Below are 23,136 nucleotides of genomic sequence, written 5' to 3'. Positions count from 1 at the left end.
TCGTGCCCTCACAGCAGATGGAGTGTGAGAATCAACCTGATTGACTGATAGCTCTGTTCTTCGCTTGTCAGCCGTAAATGAATAACTTTGTGCTGAATGTCGATAGAAAACACAAGTGAGTTTGTCAGCACCTTGGGAGATAATAAACAGCACTGTCATCTAACGCATCAGCCCCCAGTGCAGATCTTCCCAGCATTTAGCCCTAGAATGTGAGTTTCAGCCGTCAAGAGTTGAATTTTGACAGGTTTTAGAAGATTTTAATCTTAATTTTAATTTAAAGTTGGCAGTTTATCTCAACTTTCACATCAAGGACAAGGCAGATGTTTCAAGTATGATGGATCAACGCTTTGTGAAATGAGATAAAGTCAAAATTCTGCTGAATTATCAGCTCTTTTGAAACCTCCAGATGTCCTCATTTGTCTTGGAGCTTTCATAAGCTAAAGCATGAGCCGTTTGTAATCTAAATAGATGGATTGACTGACAAGATACGGTAAATCGACTTTTCACTACAGTCTGTACGCTTATGCGTTTTTCTGTAATAAATAGTATGCAAATGGAAGTGTCAAATGAGTTGAACAGTGGTAGGCGAACAATATCTGAACGACAAACTGCATCTGCTCAGACTGTGAAGTGTGCAACCAGTGGACCATCAGTTTCTAAATGTTAAAAACAAGAATGGCAAACAACTGTGAGACAGATGTCTTGTTTCAAGTGCTATACCAAAAACATTTTAAGCTTTTTTTTCCCTTAAGTGAATTACTATTGATGAATATAAACAGTATTTTGTAAAAAAAAAAAAAAAAAAAATTTAATTGGACTTGTGTAACTGTGTCTATAGGTAAATTATTATTTTTCACTCTCAAAAAATTACACCTCAGTTTTGCATTTTTTTTTCTGTTGTTAGTATGTCATGGGTCAAAAGTCAAAAAGATAAAGGTCAAAGGACAATGCAATATTACCTATGCTCAGAACTCATACCTCAAGTATACAGGTCCTTAAGTTCTTTATCATATTTAGTACACTTTAGTACATACTATAAGTATGTTAATTCAGATACAGCTAGTGTCTTTAAGAAAAGAGAACTAATGGCAGTAGCTCTATAAAGTTAAACAGATATTCTATCAATTGTAAAAAAAAAAAAAAAAAAAAAAAAAAAGACCTTATAAAAGCTCTTACCTCTTGTTTAAATTCTCTGTTCTCCAGGCAAGTGTGAGTGACTGTGTTGGAAGAGGATGGCTCTCTCCTGGTATCTCTGCCTGGCCATGGCCCTATTTTTTGGTCCGGCACCGGCACTATCCATGGCCTGGCACCTGAAAATGAAGTGACATTACACCCCACAACATGGCTGAGTGAAAACAGGGTCACACCAGTACATCTGCCTAAAGGACGCACTCGCAGGTAAAAGACACACTAGACACACACAGGCTAAAAAAAGACAATAAAGAATTTGGTCAGTGAGAATTATGGGTCAATTATTTCCTCCTTTCGGTTTGATTCTTGTTAATGGTCTTAAAATCATGCCACAGATTTCCAGTTTCTCTCTATCAACCCCATTGAATTCAAGCAGCTAAAATTGCAGCTTTGGTTTTCCATTAGCAACACTAGCCAGTGAGAATCACAGTGAGAACTGCTCCTCACCCGTAACAGAGGTGGTGTCAGGCTTCAGACTGAGCGCGAGAACGAGAGAAAGAGAGAGAAGAACAGAATGAGTTTGAATGCACAGCCGCCGGGCAGGAGCTGCTGATCATAAATCATTAATTAATCTATTAAAAGAGTGTTACTGTGCCTTCCACACAAAACTCTTACTAAAAATTGCATTAAAAGGTTAGGAATGGACACACCTGAAATCTACTTGCAAGTAATCCCTCAAACTTAAACTATGACCCTTTGTTTTGTTGTCAAGGTCAAAGTTAAACCTGATTACCACAAGAATGAAATCAATATTATGATAATGTGCTAAGCCGGTTGTGCCAGGGGCATGCAAATAAGAGATCCAAATCACATTAAACAAACGCAGACTCTTAAATCTAATGTCTGACTATTTCCATAGCAGTAGTATAATGAGCCGTTGAAGATGCAGAAAACCATTGACTGAGGCAGGGTTTCAAGGTCAGAGGAAGTGGCTGTTGCCAAATGGCTGGTGTTACCAGAATGCACCGAGGGAGGTTCACCAGATTCTGCCAGTGTGATGTTATTCACGGAGGGAGAGTGAATGTGTTTCCTGCCTGAACGGAGCACACTACAGTGATGCTGCACCTGGCATCAGCTGTGATCTGTAAACATTAGGGTTTGTGAAGATGCATATCTAAACGACGGTGATGGATCGATAGAAGCTTATCAGAGATCAGTCATTCTGGAGTCATTGCTTTTGTTTCTCCTCACCTTCATTAGCAGATCAACTTGTGCAAACAACAGCAGTCAAACAGTCCCAAAGGAAGCTCTGCGGCATGTTATTTAAAGACTTCATGTCATACACTTTGTACACTATAAAAAATGCTGGTTGCTTCAACCCAACTTTGGGTCAAATATGGACTAACCCAGCTGTTGGGTTTAAATTTTTTAATAAAAATTTTAACCAAAAAGTTGGGTTAGTCCATATTTGACCCAAATTTGGGTTGAAACAACCCAGCATTTTTTAGAATGTAGCATTGAGTTTTTTTTTTTTTTTTTTTTATTTTTTTTGATTTTTTAAATAATATTAGTACATTGTTTTGTTCCAAAACATTGAACAGTTTTTTTACCCTCTCTCTGATGCTTATAGTTCAAGGGATAGTCTGATCTAATGATAATGATAATTTTCTCACACACGTCGTTCTAAACTTGTATGCATTTCTTTCTTCTGTGGAACACAAAAGAAGATATTTTGATGAATGCTGGTAACCAAACACTTTTTGTGACCGTTGAATTCCATTGTATGGACAAAAACATTTTTGCCAAACTATTCCTTTAAAATAAATGCTCTCTTCACATAAGGAGTAACAGCCTTCTTTTCACAAGTGTATTTACTGGCAGTTACAATTTACATGCCAAACTGTAAAGTTCGTACTGAAATGAACAATGACTTTTTTGAACTTGAACCACTTATTTCTAATGTTGAGATCCTTCTGAATGATTCAGAACAAGGAACACAGCACAAGGTTGGTCGGACATTCCTATATTTTACTCTTATTTTTACTATGGTGTTTAGAAAAAATAATATGACTGAGTTCAAGTTTCCGAACACCGAATAGGCATTTATTCAATATTCTGATGTCAGTTTTGTAACAATATTTTTGCAGCTTAATTTCAACAGAGGGTCTTTTAGGAAAGTCTATTTCTGCTTTAGAGTAAAAAATAAAATAGGCCATTGTGAGATACAAAGGGACAGTTGCGTAAACTGCTTAGACTAGTCTTAAAAAGTTTTCTTCAAGACTGGTCACAACCGGTCTAATACATACAGATTCTGATCTGTGTTTCAGACTGTATTTCACGCTAAAGAAGAAAGCCGATTTGCTGTCCGTTACCGTGAGCCCCTGTGCAGTGGCCTATCGAATGGAGCTTGGCTGTTCGGACCCTGAAGGATAAACCGCCTAAGAAAGCACACTGTGAGTTTTGTTTGCGTATGTATGCTTATTCAATGGACTTGTGTCAGCTTCAAGGTATATTTGTGCATGCAAACAAACACGTACGTGTGCTTGTGTTTGAGGAGCGCTGGCATAGACCTAACCACGGACTAACAGGACAACTCAGGGATTTTATATCCAAAGGGCGGACGGGTTACATCCCTTCAGAGGCTTTAATGAAAGCAGCGAAGCAGTTGCTTGAGGCTCACTGATTTAATTAGCAGGTGTAAAACTGCTGTTGTGCTGCTTAAGGGCCTCTGTGGACAGAAGATTCTCCTCTTATCCATCTCCAAATCTCCAGGCTGTTTTCCCTGACAGAGAAGACAAGAAAAGAAAACATTTTCAAACAGAAACAAGAGATGCAACCATATGCAAGCGAAGTCTGGGTGGATAAACACTGACGCCTGTTTCTAATTTAAATTTTTAGTAACACTTTGTTACTTTGTTTGTTAACATTAGTTTATGAATTAGGTACTGTGAGCTTACAAAGAAAAAAAATATATAGCATTTATTAGTCTTAATGAAAATTCTATTATCATCTGCCTCATCATTCTTGTCGTTCCAAACCTGTATGACTTTTCTTTTTTTTTCTGTGGAACATTACATAAAATGATTAAGAAAGTCGTACAGTATTAAATTACATGAGAGTATATTAAGTTCAAGTTTTTGGGTGAACTATTCATTTAATTGTAATTATAAATATACTGTTCATTGTTACCTAAAATGTGTGCATTGCTACATAAATGTTAAAAATGTATGTATATTATATATGTAAAATTAACAATCAATATTAATAAACCCTAGTTGACAAACCTAATGCATTAACTAATGTTAACAAATTAAACCTTAATGTAAAGTGTTACCAACTGACATTATAAATTCATATTTTTAATTCATAATTCTAGACAGATAAATGCTTTGTTTTTTTTTTTAATACGCCTATTAGTATGTTCATTAATATTTGGAAGACACATCTGCATCATGGTGTCTCACAGTACCAGAATAATCCTGATTCATTTGATTTTGCATGCATTTTATGGTGACTACATTTCTGCACTTTCATAATCATGCGCATGTTCTGAAATGAAAGAGTTAGTTCTGGCAGGCAAAGCGAGCATTATAAAGTCATAAAGTGACATATAAATCATTTAAGACTGTGAACTCAGGGGTCCCCATCTACACCTTTAAATTATTCACTTTGATTACCCAAACGTTCCCTCTAAAAGGTGTGCCGACAAAAGGTAATGATGGTTTGCATGAAAAACAGGGCTTATCCGGTGCATGGCCGCCCAAATGTCTGTAGCTCTCTTTTGATTAGAGGTCGTCTTTTGAATATGCTTGATCTTGATCTGAAATGCTCGCTTCTGCAGGGAGCTCAAAGAAGAGCATGCCAGAGGTTTGGTGGAGAGGTTCTGGAAGAGAGGTTAGGATTTACACCTACACCGGCAATGCTGTTGGACACCTACACCGGTCCTGCCTACACTGCGGCGTCCATCTACATCCTGCGGCTGAAAATCAAACCAACAGGACACGGCAGGTGTCGGCGTACCTCCACGAAGGTCCTGGTCCCTCGGGGGCTTTCCCGGAGCTGCCGTCGGACCCCAGAGTGGCACACACTTGGGGTAGGCATGACCCAGTGTCACCTTAAACTGGGCTCCGAGTTCCTCCGTTGTTGTTAAAGATGGGTCACCGGCCACATCACGAATATTGCGTTTTAGTCAACCACAAACACAACTATAGAAGTCTTTGCGCTGGCTCGTGAGGGAATCCGAAAGGAGATACAGAGTGTGAAGAAGAGACAGAGGAGGGACAAACAAAGCAAGGAGATTGTGTGGGCATCACTTAAAGACTGGTGGTGGCGGCAGCCGGATGCCCTCGAGAATCGTGAATCTTCCACGACTGACAAGTTTGAGGGACCCTGGATGTGTGTGCAGGGACATCGAAAGCGTGTGCACGGTTTCAGACCTGCTTCCGGATAAGCAGTACTATTTTGACGTCTTCGTAGTGGACAGGGTTAACGGCACGAGTGTGGCCTACACTGGCACTTTCGCCCGCACGCACGAGGAGGCTCGTCCTGCTGTCACATCCTTACGAGAAAGCCAGGTCAAATGGGTCACCCTGAGCGGGGAGGCAAGCAGTCTCCAGGGGGATCAGTTCCGATTTAAACCCCGTGGGTGGCAGCAAAATGGCCTCCTTACCCTTGCAGACCTGCAACAACACTAGTAAAGTCAAGGTCCACCGTCTCCAGTAAAGAAGGACTTTGACGTCTCAAGAGGTGGACATCAGCTTGCTCAGATATGGTTGCACGGTGCCCCGTCATACCTCATCCAGCTCCAGGCCTTGGCTCCAGCTTCCTCATCGACGATCCCTAAAGGCGATTCCAGCAAGTCCAAGTTCTGTCTCAAAATGCAAGCGTCATCAGCGTACCACCGCCGAGCCGTGCCCGTATTTCCCGCCACACTACAGATTAAGTCTTTCAACAAGTTGAGGACATGCAACTCTGTCACTCTGGCCTGGATTGGGACCGAAGAGCGGAGTCTCTATTGTGTTTATCGGAGGCAGATCCCACTTGGCAGCAAGCACACCTCGACGGACCGTTGCATCGACCCAGAATCCCGTCCAGCAAACGAGAGAGTCCTCTGTAAGTATTTCCAGGAGTTGAACCCACGTCGGGCGGTCACGACAGCGGTGATCGGTGAACTGGAACCGGGGATGCTATATGTGTTCGACGTTTATCTTATGAGGACGCTGGGGACTTCCAATTAAGTACCACAGCAAGACTGTGAGAACCAGAAGTGAATGCTGAGTGGACATCTCAGAATCTTGCTCTCAGTGGAGAAGGACTCAATGGAGAGACATTACACCACAGGGAAACCATTGTAAGGCCAGAGAGGGAACTATGGGGGGCCTTGATCTGGTTGCAGTGGAGGTCGAACGTGACCAGTGAAAGATACAAACACACATAATTACGCCAACACACAGACACACAAAATACCAAGAGAGGTGAGACCAAGCTCACACCAGCAAAAACTTACTTTACAATACTCCCCTATTAATGTTTGTGTTGTTGTTGTTGTGTGTGATGCCGTCTATGTTATTAATTATACAATACTGAGTGTCTGAATGACAGAAACTCTCTTGTCTCTTCCACAAAAGAGGACTGTGCCAAATATGCAAGAGAAAACAGCCGGAGGGCTTTGCGCACCAGTGCTAACCAGAGCTGTATCAGATCTCTCAATCTGCCACCAATATCAGAGAAAGACACCAAGCGAGGGAGGGCCGAAAGAGAGCGAAAGAGTCGTGTGAAGTCAGTGTGTTGATTATGCTCTGCTAAAGCATGCAGCAGGGAAAAACGAGCTAGCAGTTCGCTTCGTTGTCTGTGATGTGATTGTTGTTCTGCGCTTCTGCGTACTAATAAAACACAGTTACCAACCAGACATGAAAATGATCTGTAGATGTTTCACGCTTTGACATTCATCAAGGGTAATGGCTGTTCGTGTTCCTGAATATAAAACGGACTGAATTTAGGTTATACATGTGAAAGGGATTCAGTGTGGAGATGTTAATAGTAGCAAACAGGTACACAAATTTTACCACTGTGACAGGAAGACTGTTAGTATTAGTAATACTGATTATACAAATAACAAACAGACATTGTGAAGCTCTTAATAAATATTAAAAATATTTACGATGAACTTTGGATGCTGCAGTCCCACAGACATCAAAAGTGGTCCAAGGTCTCCCTCTGTCGGCCAAATGAGGGACAAACCCTGAAAGGTTCCTGGATGTCCCAAAAACAGTGTAGACTAGGATTTTGAATAACTAAAGATAATTGTTTAGTGGCATTCTACAGGTTAGATCATTATGATCCATCATATTCTGAACGTTGGCTAGTTAATTCAAAATTCTTTGCATTCTACAAAAGAGAAAAATAATTATTTCATGTTTGATGAGGATGGTGTAAGAGATTTTTTTTTTTTTTTTGGTAAACTATCTCTTTAAGTCGACTGAAACAAGTTATATTTATTAATACCATGTGTGTGCAATGGGTGTGCAATTGCATATCAGTTATTTTATACTTTCATAATTTTCATAGATTTTCTCTTAAAGCTGCGGTAGCTTGCGTCTTGCGGAAGAACATCGTAGCCGGAACTACTTCTCTCTGTTTATGTCTATGAAGAATCACAAAGGTGCTGGGCTACTCCGCCGCGGTACCCCCGAAGCAATCTAAAATAGTCCGAATATAAACACTTATTATAGGTGCACCCTAGTGATTCAGGACAAGCAAAAAAACACAGTTTGGAAAATGGATTCATGGTGTACTCGCTTATTATATACATTTTTCTACATTTTGAACACAAACAAAGTTACGGACCGCAGCTCTGATTGGTTGTTTTTTTACCGGGAGCGATGGTATTCCTGCAAATGGCAATAGGACCACTGGGAGGAGCCAGAGGAGCTTGATTTTTTTCACAGATTATCTGTCTCATATTCTACTGTCAGGACATGACAGGTTTAATAAATATGTAAAAAAAATATAAAAATATATATTTTTACAAAAGTTCCCTACAGCACCTTTAAAGGGCAAAACTGCAAAAATGCACTGTTAACTTACTGTTGTTTAGCAAAAATATAAACCAAACCAAAAATAATCAGAATAATCATCAAAACCTTGTTTTTTTATATATATATAATTGATTAATTGTTTACATTTATAATATAGGCAATTGTGGTTTTAAAGTTAACTTTTTTGTACAACAGCTATAGCAAAAATCTGTAAATAATAGAATCACTAATGTTATTCTAATTTCAGGCGGTTTTGAACTAGGTATTTGAAACAAACTTACAACAAAAAAAACTGAAGCTGATTTAGAGCTGTATAGTTACTGAGATACAACCACATAAATGTAACATAAAAAAGACCAACAGAAAAACAAATAATTAGCTTTATTGTTCAATTGCCATTCTCATTTAAGTTACAGAGGTAAACATATAGGGGGAATCTTAGATACAGCAGTGCTACACCTGCCAAGAGCTGTCACCTCCACACACACACACACACACACACACACACACACTCCCATCCAGCATTGTCATCTCCACCAGACCTAGAGCAGATAAACCAAACACCAAACACATCCGCTTGCACAAGATCTGCATCCGTGTTTAAAAGACCAGCGTGGTCTGTTGATCCAGGTGCCATGGCTGCAATGAAATCAGCAGCAATGAAACTCTGTTGTCAGACAGCAGAATGTCTACTGGAACTCTAGAAATCTCTGTCAAATGACAAAGAAACTCTAGAAGTCAAATATGGCTACAACTTCTGCAACTCTAGATTGTCCTTGCCGAGCTGAGTGAAGAATAGCTGGATCTGTCTTAGAGGCGGAGGCGTTAGGCTGGGGTATGAAGAGACGTCTTCCTGTGACATCCCTCCTGTATGGCTCTAGAGGAATCCATCTCTCTGATCATCAAACATTATGATGGCCTGTACACTCATAATACATGCTTAGAACTTAGTTACTCTCCAGATATAAAAAAAAAAGTTGATTAAAAGCAATACTCACTGAGAACACGTTAATCAAATCGAGAAATACAAATGTTCAGTTAGAGTCGGTACGATTTCCATAAATGCTGTTACAGTGAAGCTGCCACACAAACATTATAAACCTGTAAGAGCCACATTCAATATCTGCCAGTAAAACGGTACGTCAAAAATGTGCTTTACCAATCAGTGTTAAATATTTAAGGATTTCCTGGCACCAAAAGAACCAAATGGATTTCCCTATAATATTCCTGTAAAATCCACTATAAGCTGACAAAAAGAGAGAAGATTTTTTACAGTACGCTTATTTGAACAAACCCTGAACTCAGCAGTCTTTGTGTGCGTTTCTATTTATACACGCAATAATTAATAAACACCATCCTGTCCGTCGCTCGCCAAGTCCTGTATGGCTCACGGGACTCAAAGGCTTATTTTCTGAATAACAAATGGTTTTTAAATAAGAAACCTGAAACTTTAAATCCTCTTTTCATCCGTCATTATGCAGGCTGTACTATTGTACCGGCCCGCTCTCGTATTGCAGGTGTGCTTCCAGAATTTCAGTGTATTAGTGTTTCCCTCTGAAAAACAGGGTCAAAGTGGTTCTACACTGATTAAGACCTTAGAGTCAGTTTGAATGTTATAATGTTCTTGAACATCACATGATCACAGAATCATGAGACAAAGGGTAACATCCCGTTGGACTCTTCACAATCTTAATTAAAAGCATTCTTACACACCTATTGTCCATGATAGTGGATGAGATTATTGGAATTGCATCACAATGGAACATCCATCTAGGATATAGATATTATAATATTCTATAGCAGGCTCCACGATCCAACAGGGTCCTGAGCACTCCGATGCAGCAACATTCAGGCAATTTAAAAGACCCTGCTTGAATGAACCTGCATAGAAACCATCTTCATGGCTTCATAGAGCCATCTTTAGGGAAAACCAAAAGTAGTTACTCCATACAGTACAGCATGTACAGTACATCTACAGATGTATTTGGCAGCTGTATGAAGCTGAATAGTCCAATATACAAAAATAGGGTTTTAGAAAAATTTCAAAACAGCAACATGAATAACAATATTACTAATAATAACAACAGTGGTCATAAATAAAGTCCACGCCCCAAACGGCGTGTCATACAAAAAAAAGTCCAGCAGACGTATAAAGCATCTGTCAGTACTGAAGAAAGGTTGCGTCAGTGCTGAGGTGAGTTTGGTTCAAGGTGATGGAGATTGTGTGTGTGTGTGTGTGTGTGTGTGTGAGTGTGTGTGTGTTAAAGCCCTGGTCTGCTACTGCGTGCCGTCGAACCGCCTCTGTTGTGGGAACGTGCTGGAACAGACACTAGGTGTGTAGTGATAGAGAGAGAGACAAAGTGTGAACACTAGGTTCATGCATTTAAAGGTCATTTTATATTCTTTGTGGTTGGTTTCTCACCAAATGTGTTTTACATTTTATGCTAAATCCAGTCATGTCAGTATCTTATATTTTCAAGATGAGTTTCTAAATGCAAACTCAGCGACAGGTATTTGTAGTGCAAATGTACTGCACACGTCTGTAGGGAATATTTCCTGTGAGATCGGTGTAAGGTTTAGGAAGTTTCATCTTAAGAAAAAGTTTAGACTTTTAGCACTCATTTTAGTTAGAGCATGGTACTTAATGATTAATCATAGACGTTAAATAATAAATTGCTAATAAATCAGAATAATAAATGACTTCCTTTCTACATATCTCTCTTTCATCATTATTCTTAAAGTAAAAAAAATATGTAATATTCATAAATATAAAGTACTAAGAAAGGGCACATTTGAGGAGCCCAAGCATATAAATCTTATTACATTGCATGCAAAGCTTCTGATATTCATATTATACTGCATTTTTTACTTTTCCACATTTTTATGCAATTAATTCTACTAAAACAAACTTGATTTCAAGATCTGTTGTGCTAATTCGTTTTTATAAATATTCATAATTAAAAATCTAACTGACAGCATTACAATGCTACGTTGTTATTTGGCTGCTTTCTTGCATTTACATTATCGTTCAAAAGTTTAGGGTCAGTATGGTTTTTATTGGGGCCAGTATGAATACTTTTATTTAGCAAGGATGCATTAAACTGATCAAAAGTTACAGCAAACACTGTAACATTCTTACAAGATGCTCCTGTTTTAAATAAATGCTGTTCTTTTGAACGTTCTGTTAAATCAAGGAGACTGAAAAAAAAAATCAGTTCCCACAAAAATATTAAGCAGACATTTAATTGTCATTGATATGATTTAACTATTAATAACCACATTCACAATGTTTACATAGAACAAAAACTACTGCTAGTGTTTCCTTCAACAAATACAAATCTCCCACAGTTTCTAATAACAAAATACTATTATGTTTTTCTTTACCTTAAAATAAATCAAACAATAAAGCGGATAAAACAGATTCTCACTGACCTGGGGGCGGAGCTTTTGCATCTGGCTCCCCCTCATGCTCCATGGGGAAGTGGCCAAGGGGATGATGGGAAAATGAGTCTATGAAGGAGGAGCTGCTGATGCCCAAACTGATTCCAGTCACACCAATTCCCAGAGAATCTGCACTCACACACCCAAGTAGGAGTCAATGGGGCAATTTATAGAATTATAATGTTCATCTATAGGTCCGATGTGTGTTTGTATGCACCCACCTACACCAACAGACGCTCTGCCAGGTCGTCCCTGACCCATGCTGTCTATTCCAGTGAATGAACGGCGATAAGGGGTGTCTGACTGCAAAGATCGTTTTGCCATGATCAGTACACAAATAAATCAAAACACATGATGAGAGTCAGGATGAGGTTTATGTAATGTATAAACATGTGCGGGAGAGATTCACCCTAAAGGTGTGTGTGGTGTTGGGTCTGGAAAACACATCCAGCAGGTGCAGTTTGTCTCTGGGCTGCAGACTGACACCCTCGTCGGTCACTGCACTGTGCGCACGACTCGACGAACCTCTTTGCTTCTACAAACATGTGAGTTATCATCGTTAAAAAATACTAAAACCATAAAAATAAACTATTTTGTTATTTGAAATAAAATAAACATTAACTGATAAAATAATAAGTTACATTTATATTAAAATTTCATTTAATTCATATTCTCATTACTCATACAATATAAATATGTTAAATGTATTATTATACATAGATTAAAAAAATACACCTGTGCACTCACACATACATAAATATTAAAGTAGCACAGCTGTTTTTAGCATGGATAATCAGCATATTACAATGATTTCTGAATGATCATGTGACACTTAAGACTGGAGTAATGCGTGCTGAATATAGCTTTTGCCACTACAGGAATAAATTACATTTTAAATATATTCATACAGTTCATTTAAAATGTAATAATATTTCACATTTCATAGTTTTTACTGTTTTTGTAAATAAATGAATTATTGATAAGAGACTTCTTTCAAATACAAGAAAATCGTTTTACTTTTTAACATTTTACTTCTAAACAAAATACTTTTTAGTAGAAATACACATTAGCAATTTAGAATTGTACAATTAATTAAAAACTAAAAATACTGATTAGCTATCACATGAAACTACTAAACAGAATAATGTCTGGTTGTGTGTTAAAAGCACCTGCACAGGCCGTGAGTGCTGTCCAGAGTAAGTGTGGTCTGTGTCTCCTGTGCCAATGGGAGGGAGGAGTGTGTTTCTACTGAGAGGCATTGGAGGTGAGGCCAAGCGATCACTGGCGGTCGTCCTAAAACACACACGGACACACGCTATTGCAAGAAAGAACCTCTTTTCAGAAAACAAAGAATACAGGACTTGAAACGAATGGTGCTCTTACAATCTTGTGCCTCTAACCACCTCTTCCATGGAGCCAGTTGTGATGGGCTGTGTTACACTGGACGACAATGGCATTAGAGTTCGAGGGGGTGGGTTCCGTCGCCGTGCAGACTGAGGGGGGCGGGTCAAAGAGGAGGTGCTTTGTTCCAGTGCACGACGGGGCCGAGGTTTACTTGTAGGAATGACACTGGAGCCGGGACGATGAGACACTTTCTCCTCTGAGTCCCTATGGTCAGAAAAATAAATATAGGATTATTAAAAGATGTGCGATTCATTTAAAAAAGTCATGGAGATGCAAAGCTTTCTTGCACCTCTAATCTATGGCAGCATGTAAAAAGAATTGATGTTCTGCCAGAGTCTGTGGTCTGAATAAAAAGACTAAGTACTGTAAAACAACACAAAGACAACACATTTTTCATACTATAAGTCGCACCTAAGTATAAGTCGCATCAGTCCAAAAATAGGTCATGACGAGGAAAAAAACATATGTAAGTCGCACTGGAATATAAGTCGCATTTATTTAGACCCAAGAACCAAGAGAAAACATTACCATCTACAGCCATGAGAGGGCGCTCTATGTTTTCAGTTTAGACTACAGGAGCACTGAGCAGCATAGAGCGCCCTCTTGCGGCTTTAGACGGTAATGTTTTCTCTTGGTTCATTTCAAATTAATTTTGATAAATAAGTCGCACCTGACTATAAGTTGCAGGACGAGCCAAACTATGAAAAAAAGTACGATGCTTCAGGTTGTCCTAAAATCCACTATTGGTCGACCTCTAATATTATTGCATTCCTGTTTTTAAATCAAATATTTAAAAAATATGTATTTTGTTCAAAGAAATGCAGCTTTGGTGAGTATAAGAGTATACCTCGTTAAGTGTACTTGTAAAATTCTACATCAGCTGAACTCTAGTTTGGACCAATTTCTGCAAATTCAGAAAACTAAACTACAGTGCTTAATATACACAGTAAAATTTGTAAAGGTTGTATTTATTTCTTCTGCAATGTTCATACTGAGCTATTCGGTCCAGTGTTCCCAGGTTCCTTTGCTGCAGTGGAATGCCATGTATCATGATGAGGTCATTGAGATTGTGATGAGCAACCGTTGCACCTACAGGTACTCGACTGGTCTGTGTAAACAGAGACAGAGAGAAGCAGGAAAGAGAAAAAGTTAAGCCAATTCATGTTTTCATTTTATTGTCATTTAATGCACAAGTCTGTATATCTCAGTGATTTAAAAAAAAAAAAAACAGGAGATGGCATTCACAGCATCTGACATCCATCATCTGTACAGCATGCAATGATGTGTAAAACAGACAGAAAGACACTGGTAAAAAAAAAAAAAAAAAACTAAACAAACAGAACAAGCATTATAAATAAACAAATGATAGCAAGCTTAAAGTAAAGTCAGGCAGTTTAAATGGATGTTAAAAAAGTGACCAGCGAGTATATGAAAAAAAACTAAGATGAGTGTTGAAGATTAGGAGAAAGAGAGAGAAACTGGTCCACAGATGCTCGCCCTCACTATTTAAGTGTTGTTATCAGGGTAAAGTTACATACTGTCGATGACTTTCTCTGCTTTTTGGATTTCCGTCTTGACTTGTGCTTTGAACCCCATGACTTTGAGCTCTTTGGAAAAAAATGAAGGGAAGGGATAGATATAGAGAGGTATAGAAAGAGGAAGGAAGAATACAGGTGACAGATGGATGATTGGACAGAAAGGCAGAAACAGGGACAGAGGAGAAGACAGAAAAAAGGAGGTAAAAGTTAATGAATCAAAAGCCTGGGCAAAAAGCTGGAAAGACCAATGCTGACAGTAGCGAAATACAGCAATTAGTGTGTATTTTTGAGGATGAACGTGTGTAAAGACAGACACAACACAGTGAAGATCTCTCCACAGTGACTAAGCATATATACAGAAATCCCACAGCTTCAGACAATTTCATTAAATAAAGTGTTTTGCATAATAATTTTACAACTATAATGTGATTTCTAGCCAATTTAATATTTTAGAGCAAAAGATACATTTTTGGGGCAGTATTTAATGCAAAACATTTCCATGTTTTGTTTACTTATTAATTAGAATTTTATTAATGCATAAGAGACATTACGTGTGCAGTTTCTTTAGGTTATTTCATAATTTTGAAATTATGAATTAATTTTCATAATTCATTTTTCCCCTTTATGACTTGATTTTAAATTGTACTGTTGCGTGGCAAATTAATTTTTACAATTACACAAATTCCAAGTTATCACAATTAATATTGCATGCATTGTATAAAACGTCAAACAGTTTTGGATGCAGTACTGCAACTTCCCTCAAGCTTTACATGTCAACTACCCATTCACCACAGACATGTCAAGATTAGTTTAGATTCTCAATGACTTTTCCAAGATCGTGGGAATACTGTCAATTAAATATTTTGGAGTATATCATCAAGCAGATGGCAGGGGATGGGAGGGTTACAGATATCTGTAATCAGTGAGCTGGAATTTCAGATGAAACCAATGTCGATCTGTCCATCAATTGTCCATCTGTCGCAGAAGGAAAAGTAGGAACCCTTCTGTTCTACAAGCATTTGACTAACCTGAGCCTGCAAGCTGGCTGTGAGCTGTTGTGATCTGGTCTGTGACAGCGGAGGAAGCACTGCTGAGACATTGGACAGCAGCAGAAAAGGATTCTGGGTATCAGGGCAGGCAGGGCTGAGGGCCACGGTATTCTTCTCATCATCTGATGGACAGAGAAGTTTACAGAGAGATTATTCTTCACCCTGATATGGCTCTCTGAAATCCCTGATACGGCCAAACACAACACGCTGCTTTCAGAAATAATTGCTCCTTAAATCTATATTTCTCTTATCACTGCCCAGGACTTCAGGGAACAAAAATGAAACGTTGCCCACAAAAAGTATTCCTGTAGCTTCGTAAAATTTTAGTTTAACCACTGAAGTCACATGGATTATTTCAACAATGTCCTTGCAACGTATCTGGACCTTGATCGCGGTAGTTCCCTTGCTGTCTATGGGAGGGTCAGAGAGCTCTCAGAATCATCAAAAATATCTTCATTTGTGTTCTGAAAATGAATGAAGGTCTTATGGGTTTGGAACGACATGAGGGTGAGTAATTAATGACAGAATTTTTATTTTTGGGTGAGCTATCCCTTTAAATGATTTAGCGAGCTGTCTAATTAAAATGACAATTTTTCATACAATGTAGTGGCGATTCACCGGGCTAGATACTGCGCTCCAATACTACATAACATGTGAAGTGAACAGTACCGTATTCAGAAAATGAATCACTGACAACTGATGTCTACAAGGTATTTGTATTCATATAATGTTAAACATTTAATATTCACGCCTGAATATCTGATGTGTGCGAGCTGATAATAAAGCACACTGAGTGGATTGAGCGCACAACAGCACAGTTGCTCAACCTTGAAGAGAGCAAATATCCCTTTCACTGCACATTTCAGACGAAAAAAACGTAAATTATATTTCTGAAAACAGGTTCATCACAGTTTTTATTTTGAAGATTTATATATAACGAGTGGTTCACCGCATTATTACAGCAGAACGTCTTGTGATTACAGTACTGAGCCACTGCAATGGGGCAACTCTAATGTTATTAAATTTAAGATGATGTTCTTTTTTTTTTGCTCTATGGTACATTGAAAGTAACAAAAACCTGTATAATCCATTTTAATGTGCATAAATTAGAGTGAAAATGACTGAAGGAAATATCTATTGCTAAATGAACTAAGCCATCTAACATATATATTATTTTGGTTTCTGTACCAATATTTTTTTTTTCAATGACAAATGCATCATAATAATAATGTGAATTAATATTATTGGATTATGTAAGCATAATGTAAATGCATTAACCCTGCATTAACCTCACTGCCGTAACCAGATTAAAATCTGCATTCATATTATTTCAATGTTGCTAAACATACCTACATTCAAAAATTTTGGGGTCAGTATATATACTTTTTTAAAATATTGATCCATTTAATTGACCAACTGACCAAAAGTCATAATAAAGACTTTTACAGTATTACAATCAAAAAGCTTCAAATAGAAGCTGCTCTTTTGAACTTTCTATTCATCTAAGAATCCTGACAAAACATACAAAAAGAAATTACAATATCTTGGTAAAATCTTGGTTATACTTTATTTTAAGGTGTCCTTATTACAGTGTAAAAATATATTTAAGTACCGAGTAATAATAATTAACTACATGTACTTTCTATATACGGTTAGGGTATGCTACTTGCATGTAATTATGCATTCCAGTTCCCAATTTGCTAAACACATTTATAAGTATTTGAAAATTCATCCTACCTGACACAAAACCCTCCCAATGCCTGCGTACAAGCTCCTCTATCCAGCCAATGAGCTCACACCACACGTCATCAAACAGCAGATCAAGCGCCGCCTCCCGACGACACCGATAGGGCGAGACAGGGGGCAGCCAGCGCCTCCGCCGTCTGTTCACATACTCACGTTCCCATTCCTCATCCCTAGATAAACACACATATCATTCATCTACAAAAATCTCAGACAATTTTTTTAATAGCAAACCTATTTGTCACACGCAAACAAACTCACAGATCCCTGCAATCGAAGGCAAGATACTCTTCTATCAGCCCCTCGGCCTCAATAACCCTGGGCAACTCATCTCCATTGTTACTACTGGGCATGGCATGAGGTTGGGTCACCTCCAAAGTGGGCTGACACAAAACTGCCCTCCGACCCTGCACATACAACCTGCCACACACACACAGTGGCATGAAAAATAGGCTTTATAGAGCACTAATGATTTCATACACACACATCTACATCCCCCAGATGACTCACTCATTAGTTTTCTCATTGCTCTGGCCACCACTGGAGGGCATGGGCGCATGAGCTGGTGTGGCGTACCACTGGAATCCTTCATCTGTGGGACACACCAGCTGTGTTCCGAGGATCCTGTCACACACAAATGCCCCAAACAGGTTTAATATCCAGAGACTGGGCTGCATGATAAAAGTTAAACGTATAATCACAGTTATTTCATCAAACATTCACCAATTTTCTTTGTTTTTGCTGAATGAAATCCAATATTGCTTTTGGGTGCTAATTCTAGAAATTCTAGCATGCAAAATAATTTTTTCTCTTGGTTCATGTCAAATTAATTTTGATAAATAAGTCGCACCTGACTATAAGTCGCAGGACCAGCCAAACTATGAAAAAAAGTGTGACGTATAGTTTGGAAAATATGGTATTTGTTAAATTCAATTCAGATTGTGAAGAGACTATTTCATGCCTGATCCTGATTTCAATGTTAGAATTAACCAGAGATTACGAAGGCGTCACTGATGTTCAGAGATCTGAGTGTGTCTATGTGTGCGAGTGCGTACCGTAGATGAGGGAATCGCGAAGCCCAGTCTTGACACTCTTCCTGCAGGCCTTTGAGCTGTGTTTCACACTTCCTCTCATACAACAGTTCTTCAATCTCTTCAAACATCTGTTGGACCTGCCTGGAGGCAGCTTTATCAAATTCCTACAGGGAAAAGAAAGAAAGGAAGGAATTTGAACTTGTCAGCAGCCCATTTTGAACGCGCTGTGTAAAGTTAATAACAAGAAAGCATCCTGTGTGAACGGCCCCTTAGACCTCAAGTCTTCACTCACATCGTAGCCCCACGAGAAGACAGAGCTGTGTTCTGTAGAGATGCCAGTTCCCGTGTAACTATGGATACCAGACCAAGACTGAGCTGTGTCATCTGTGCTGAGTGTCTGACATCCGGATCTGACGGATGAAGCAGAGGACCCCTCAGACCTAGGAAGAGAGAGATTATTTCATGAATCCAAACGTCAGAATGGAAAGAGCGAATATTATGTGACAATTCACACGATATACTACAGCGATGAAAGCCTGTCCCTTTAATACAAACCTATTCAGGCACACATTGTTCCTGTCACTCACCTGCTGAATGAGGACATGTCCTCCTGTAGATTGTGCAGGAGTCTGGAAGGATGCACAGTACCATCATCTGCCTCCTCTGGGAGAGGATGCTGGTCCAGACAGCTGCGGGACAAACCACGACTACCAAAACCAGCCGAGAGAGAAGAATAAGAGCATTTACTACTTCTAAAATCTATATACTGATCGATCAGTCAATCTATCAATAGATATGTCCTTCTATCTATCTATTTATTTATCTATCTATCTATGGATCAATTCAGCAATTTTTCTATTTGATTATTTATCTAGTTACCAATTAACTGGATTGATAACCTGACTATCTATCCCTCTATCTATGATGGTTGCTATGATGCAGTCTAAGTAGGAAACTTGAGATGGTGTCTGTGTGATTTACACGCACATCTCCAGGCTGTGAGATACAGGCCGGCGGCTGTAGCGGGAAATCATCCTCCTGAAGCGGTTACAGACGCATCTCCTCCATCAAGCCTGTGATCCGACCCCGAGCGGCCGAGCCTCCTGTGTCCGGACCGGCCCGCTGCACCACCGCTGCTCTCTCATGCTTCACAAACAGTCGCACCCACACACACTGGATCACAGCTGTGCTGGGAGGAGAAAGGTGTAGTGTCCAGCACTGAGCTGGGCCGAACCTGATCTATCAAACCCTGTGTGGGCTGGAGGAGAGTAAAGAGTCCGCGAACATAAAAGAAAATCCGGTTATCCCACCGTATCGTCGACTGATTTATTAGTAAAGATTTAATGGCGAGGAAGCCAGTTGTATTCTTCATCCATCCATGATTATCTACTGAACAACAATTGCAAGACTGTCATGGAGACCAAGGTGCTCGCGCCCACTGATTTGTGGGAAATGCAGTTTTGAACGTTTTTGCCATCATGACATGTACACTGCCCTCTAGTGCATGGGAGTATTATGTTATAATATTATATCATATTATTGCGTAATTATAAGAGTACACATTAGAATAGTTATTTGTGCTTAACAGGTCAGTATATATTAGTCTCTCTCTCTCTCTATATATATATATGTGTGTGTGTGTGTGTGTAAATTATAATTAAATTATATCTTTTACACTTCAAAATGAAAGCAATATCATCATAAAAGTATCATAAAATTTGTCAGTACAACTCAGCCATTATTTAGTAATATGGTTATATTTAGTAATATGGTTATATTTAGTAAAATTTATTTATACACATTAATGTTTTAATATGTGGCATGTTTATGAGAGTTTTTTTTCTGATTTATGAATGAATTGTATAAGAAATCAGATTTATTGAAAATATCTAATCAAAAGAGTGACCAGTTTATTCACCCAGATTTTTTTTCCCTTCGTTCTGTTACTTTTGACAGACAGATTTGTTTGGAATTGACTTGGATTTTAATTTACCATATTAAAATAAAATTTGCAGTTAATACTACATTACGAATTAAAAAAGAAGAAGAGTCGAATGTGATCATCAGAAGTAATTTATAAACACAGCACAAATCACATAATGTATGATGCAGAAAATATCAAATCAAACACAAAGAGTCCTAGGTTTTCATCGATTTCCTTTTTCCAAACTCTGAGATGCATCAGTCTTTGATGTTCTGATTAGATGGGCCAGGTCTTGGTGATTTTCAGGTGGTTTAGTTGGTCTGCAATGTATTTGTGTTCAGGAAACTTGGCTTGTCGTGTAGCTTTGATTTGTTGCCACATCCACTCGCGCCTCTGTGCTGCATGGCCTTGCTCCTGTTCCTGCGTCATGAATGGCCGGCTGATCCAGTATTCATTCTCTGCTTCCTGTTCCAGGCGGTTAATAACATTGCGTTTCATCTGCCAAGTGACAACCCGTGGTCGACGGTGCTTCCCAATCCACTGCTTTCCTGGGATTCCCTTCCGCAAAAGCGCCAAAGTCAAGAACATCCTGCAGTCAGCGACGGGTTACAAAAGTGAATCTGAAATAAATCACAAAGAAGTTCAGCTACAAATCTCACATCAGAAATTGAGGAAAATATGAGAAAATAATAAATTATTGATAAAAAATAATTATTAATTAAAACAATTTTGTTTTGTTAAATTGCATTTAAAATGACATACTCATGTAAACAATACAAGACTGTACAGTAAACGCTCAGTTTTTGGGGCTATTCAGCCAGAATTTTGAGTTTGAGTTCATAAGAAACAATAGATATGATTGAACTTCATTATTATCACGTCTTTAAACTGGTAAACAATACATCTAGTCTTTAATCGATTAAAAAGTGCTATATTATCTGTAAATATGATAGATGTATATATATATATATCTTAACTCTCTACAGTCTAGCGAACCATCTGACCTTGACTTGAAATGGCACTGATTTCAAATCAACGGAATTTTAAATGGAAACAAGGAAAGACAAATAATTATATATCGTATACATCTTATTATCTAAAAATTTCAAATACGCTTTTAGCACGTTTGAATGTCTCCTACATCACATCATTTACTTGCATGCAGGCTGTAGGCGAGTAATAAACAATACCGTTCGTACAACAACGACGAAAATAACATTTACTCAGAAGTGTAAAAGCATGAAGATGAAAATAAGTTAATTTCTTACAACAGTAATGATTAAGACATTGAATAACTTACACAATCTTCTGTCCAAATCCCCGACCAGCATGCCTCGGACACACTGCTGCTGAATGTCAGAAGTGCGATTATCGCAGCGCCACCTACAGCAGTGGAGGCTGCAGTGCAGCGCGCTCTGACTGACGAACTTCAAAAATCCGGGAGGGCAACTTCATTCAATCAGGATTACCAGAGGAACAGATCTGTTTAATTCAGTGTGTGTAGCTATAATATCCGACCAGGGCTGTAGTTGGGGTTAGCGGGGGCCCAATGCAGGTTGTACCAGTCGACCCTAAATGAAATTGTTTAATTTGTATGTTCGTTCTATTTATTTGTGCTATTTTTGCAATGTTTATGGTTTTTCAAATTTGTAGGTGTCCAGCTACAGAAAGTGAATGATCAAATGTAAAATAGCACTGTCTTCAATGTAAAAATAAATAAATAAATATACAGTAAAACCAAAATTTATTCAGACACCTTCAACATTTCTCACTTTATCACAGTTTAGCCTATTTGCTAAAGTTTAGAAAATGGTAATAAAATACGACAAGAGCTCAGAGTTAAACTGTGTCAGAACAAATGTATCTTAATAATGTCAGTTAACTTTGATGGAAAGGTAGTGATTACAATCAACCTGTTAGTATGACAATATTTAAACAACTATACTTCTTAACCAATTACCAATCTGTCTGAGTAAAAGGTTCCCTCAGGCATGGGCCAATATAATCAGATGCTGTTTGTTGACTCCAGCTCAGCATTTAACACTGTCATTCCCTTCAAGCTGAACACAAAACTTGGAGACCTGGACATTAACACTTCCCTCTGCAACTGGATTATGGTCTTTCTGATCAACAGAGGTCAGCATGTTAGGTCAGGCCACACCTGCTCCACCTCCATCACACTCAACATCGGAGTACCACAGGGCTGTGTGGACACTGAAGAAGAACCAGTTGTCTTCAGCCATCCTGGTGAACTTCTACCGGTGTGTGATCGAGAACATCCTGACAAGTTGTATCCCAGTCTGGTATGGGAACTGCTCAGTTGCTGACAGTCCTTTCCTCACAGCTGTCAACTTACTGAATTTACCCCCCCCCCCCACCACCACACACACTCCTCACCCCTCCTCATCACTCATCAAAAAAAAAAAAAAAACTAAATTCGGTTACACTTGTTATTATTTACACTACTTTCTGTTCATCGAGACAACTGAATGATCCATTTGCCACTGGGATATTTTTCAATGCACTTTTTTAATGCCCATTGCACTAGTGCAAATGATGTTCAAATGTTCATAGTTTCTGCTTATAGTGTACATACACTTATTACATAATCTATATAATATGTTCATAGTACACTTATCTGTATATCATGCTTAGAGCATTTTAAAATCTGTAAATTATGTCCATAATACTGCCTTATCTGTATATTTATTGCTCATTTGTAACATATTATAAACACTGTATATCCTTAACTTACTGTTTATTGAACTTCTGGTTAGATGCTAACTGCATCCCTTTGCCTTGTACATTACATGTGCAATGACAATAAAGTTGAAT

The 23,136-nt window shown here is 38.5% G+C and overlaps 2 protein-coding genes and 1 pseudogene across 3 annotated transcripts; 1 reads left to right on the top strand and 2 right to left on the bottom strand.

The window, feature by feature from the left end:
- Window positions 1–1,193: 1,193 nt before the first annotated feature.
- On the top strand, window positions 1,194–6,515 carry LOC113070403 (protein NDNF-like; annotated as a pseudogene).
- A 2,002-nt stretch (window positions 6,516–8,517) lies between these two features.
- On the bottom strand, window positions 8,518–19,833 carry LOC113070401 (protein FAM149B1-like). 2 transcript variants are annotated; one of them, XM_026243688.1, is made up of 16 exons: window positions 19,365–19,833; window positions 18,965–19,084; window positions 18,670–18,817; window positions 18,399–18,541; window positions 17,854–17,967; window positions 17,605–17,763; window positions 17,338–17,516; window positions 15,580–15,722; window positions 14,552–14,620; window positions 14,006–14,121; window positions 12,993–13,217; window positions 12,779–12,902; window positions 12,019–12,144; window positions 11,831–11,912; window positions 11,601–11,738; window positions 8,518–10,497 (listed from the first exon to the last, which is right to left on the bottom strand). In XM_026243688.1, the coding sequence occupies exons 1-16, from the start codon at window positions 19,409–19,411 to the stop codon at window positions 10,430–10,432; spliced, it is 2,001 nt and encodes a 666-aa protein (XP_026099473.1). In that variant the 5' UTR covers window positions 19,412–19,833; the 3' UTR covers window positions 8,518–10,429. The 2 variants fall into 2 exon arrangements, with proteins under 2 accessions (XP_026099473.1, XP_026099474.1); XM_026243689.1 differs by lacking the exon at window positions 14,552–14,620 and having other exon boundaries at window positions 19,365–19,832.
- A 594-nt stretch (window positions 19,834–20,427) lies between these two features.
- On the bottom strand, window positions 20,428–20,921 carry LOC113070400 (ribosomal protein 63, mitochondrial). The gene has a single exon (XM_026243687.1). The coding sequence runs from the start codon at window positions 20,887–20,889 to the stop codon at window positions 20,578–20,580; it is 312 nt and encodes a 103-aa protein (XP_026099472.1). The 5' UTR covers window positions 20,890–20,921; the 3' UTR covers window positions 20,428–20,577.
- Between the last annotated feature and the right edge of the window lie 2,215 nt (window positions 20,922–23,136).

This window comes from Carassius auratus, unplaced genomic scaffold (assembly GCF_003368295.1).
Source record: "Carassius auratus strain Wakin unplaced genomic scaffold, ASM336829v1 scaf_tig00003842, whole genome shotgun sequence".
NCBI classification, from domain to species: Eukaryota; Metazoa; Chordata; class Actinopteri; order Cypriniformes; family Cyprinidae; genus Carassius; species Carassius auratus.
The sequence above is the reverse complement of the archived record's forward strand: the minus strand, read 5'-3'. Positions and strand labels throughout refer to the sequence as shown.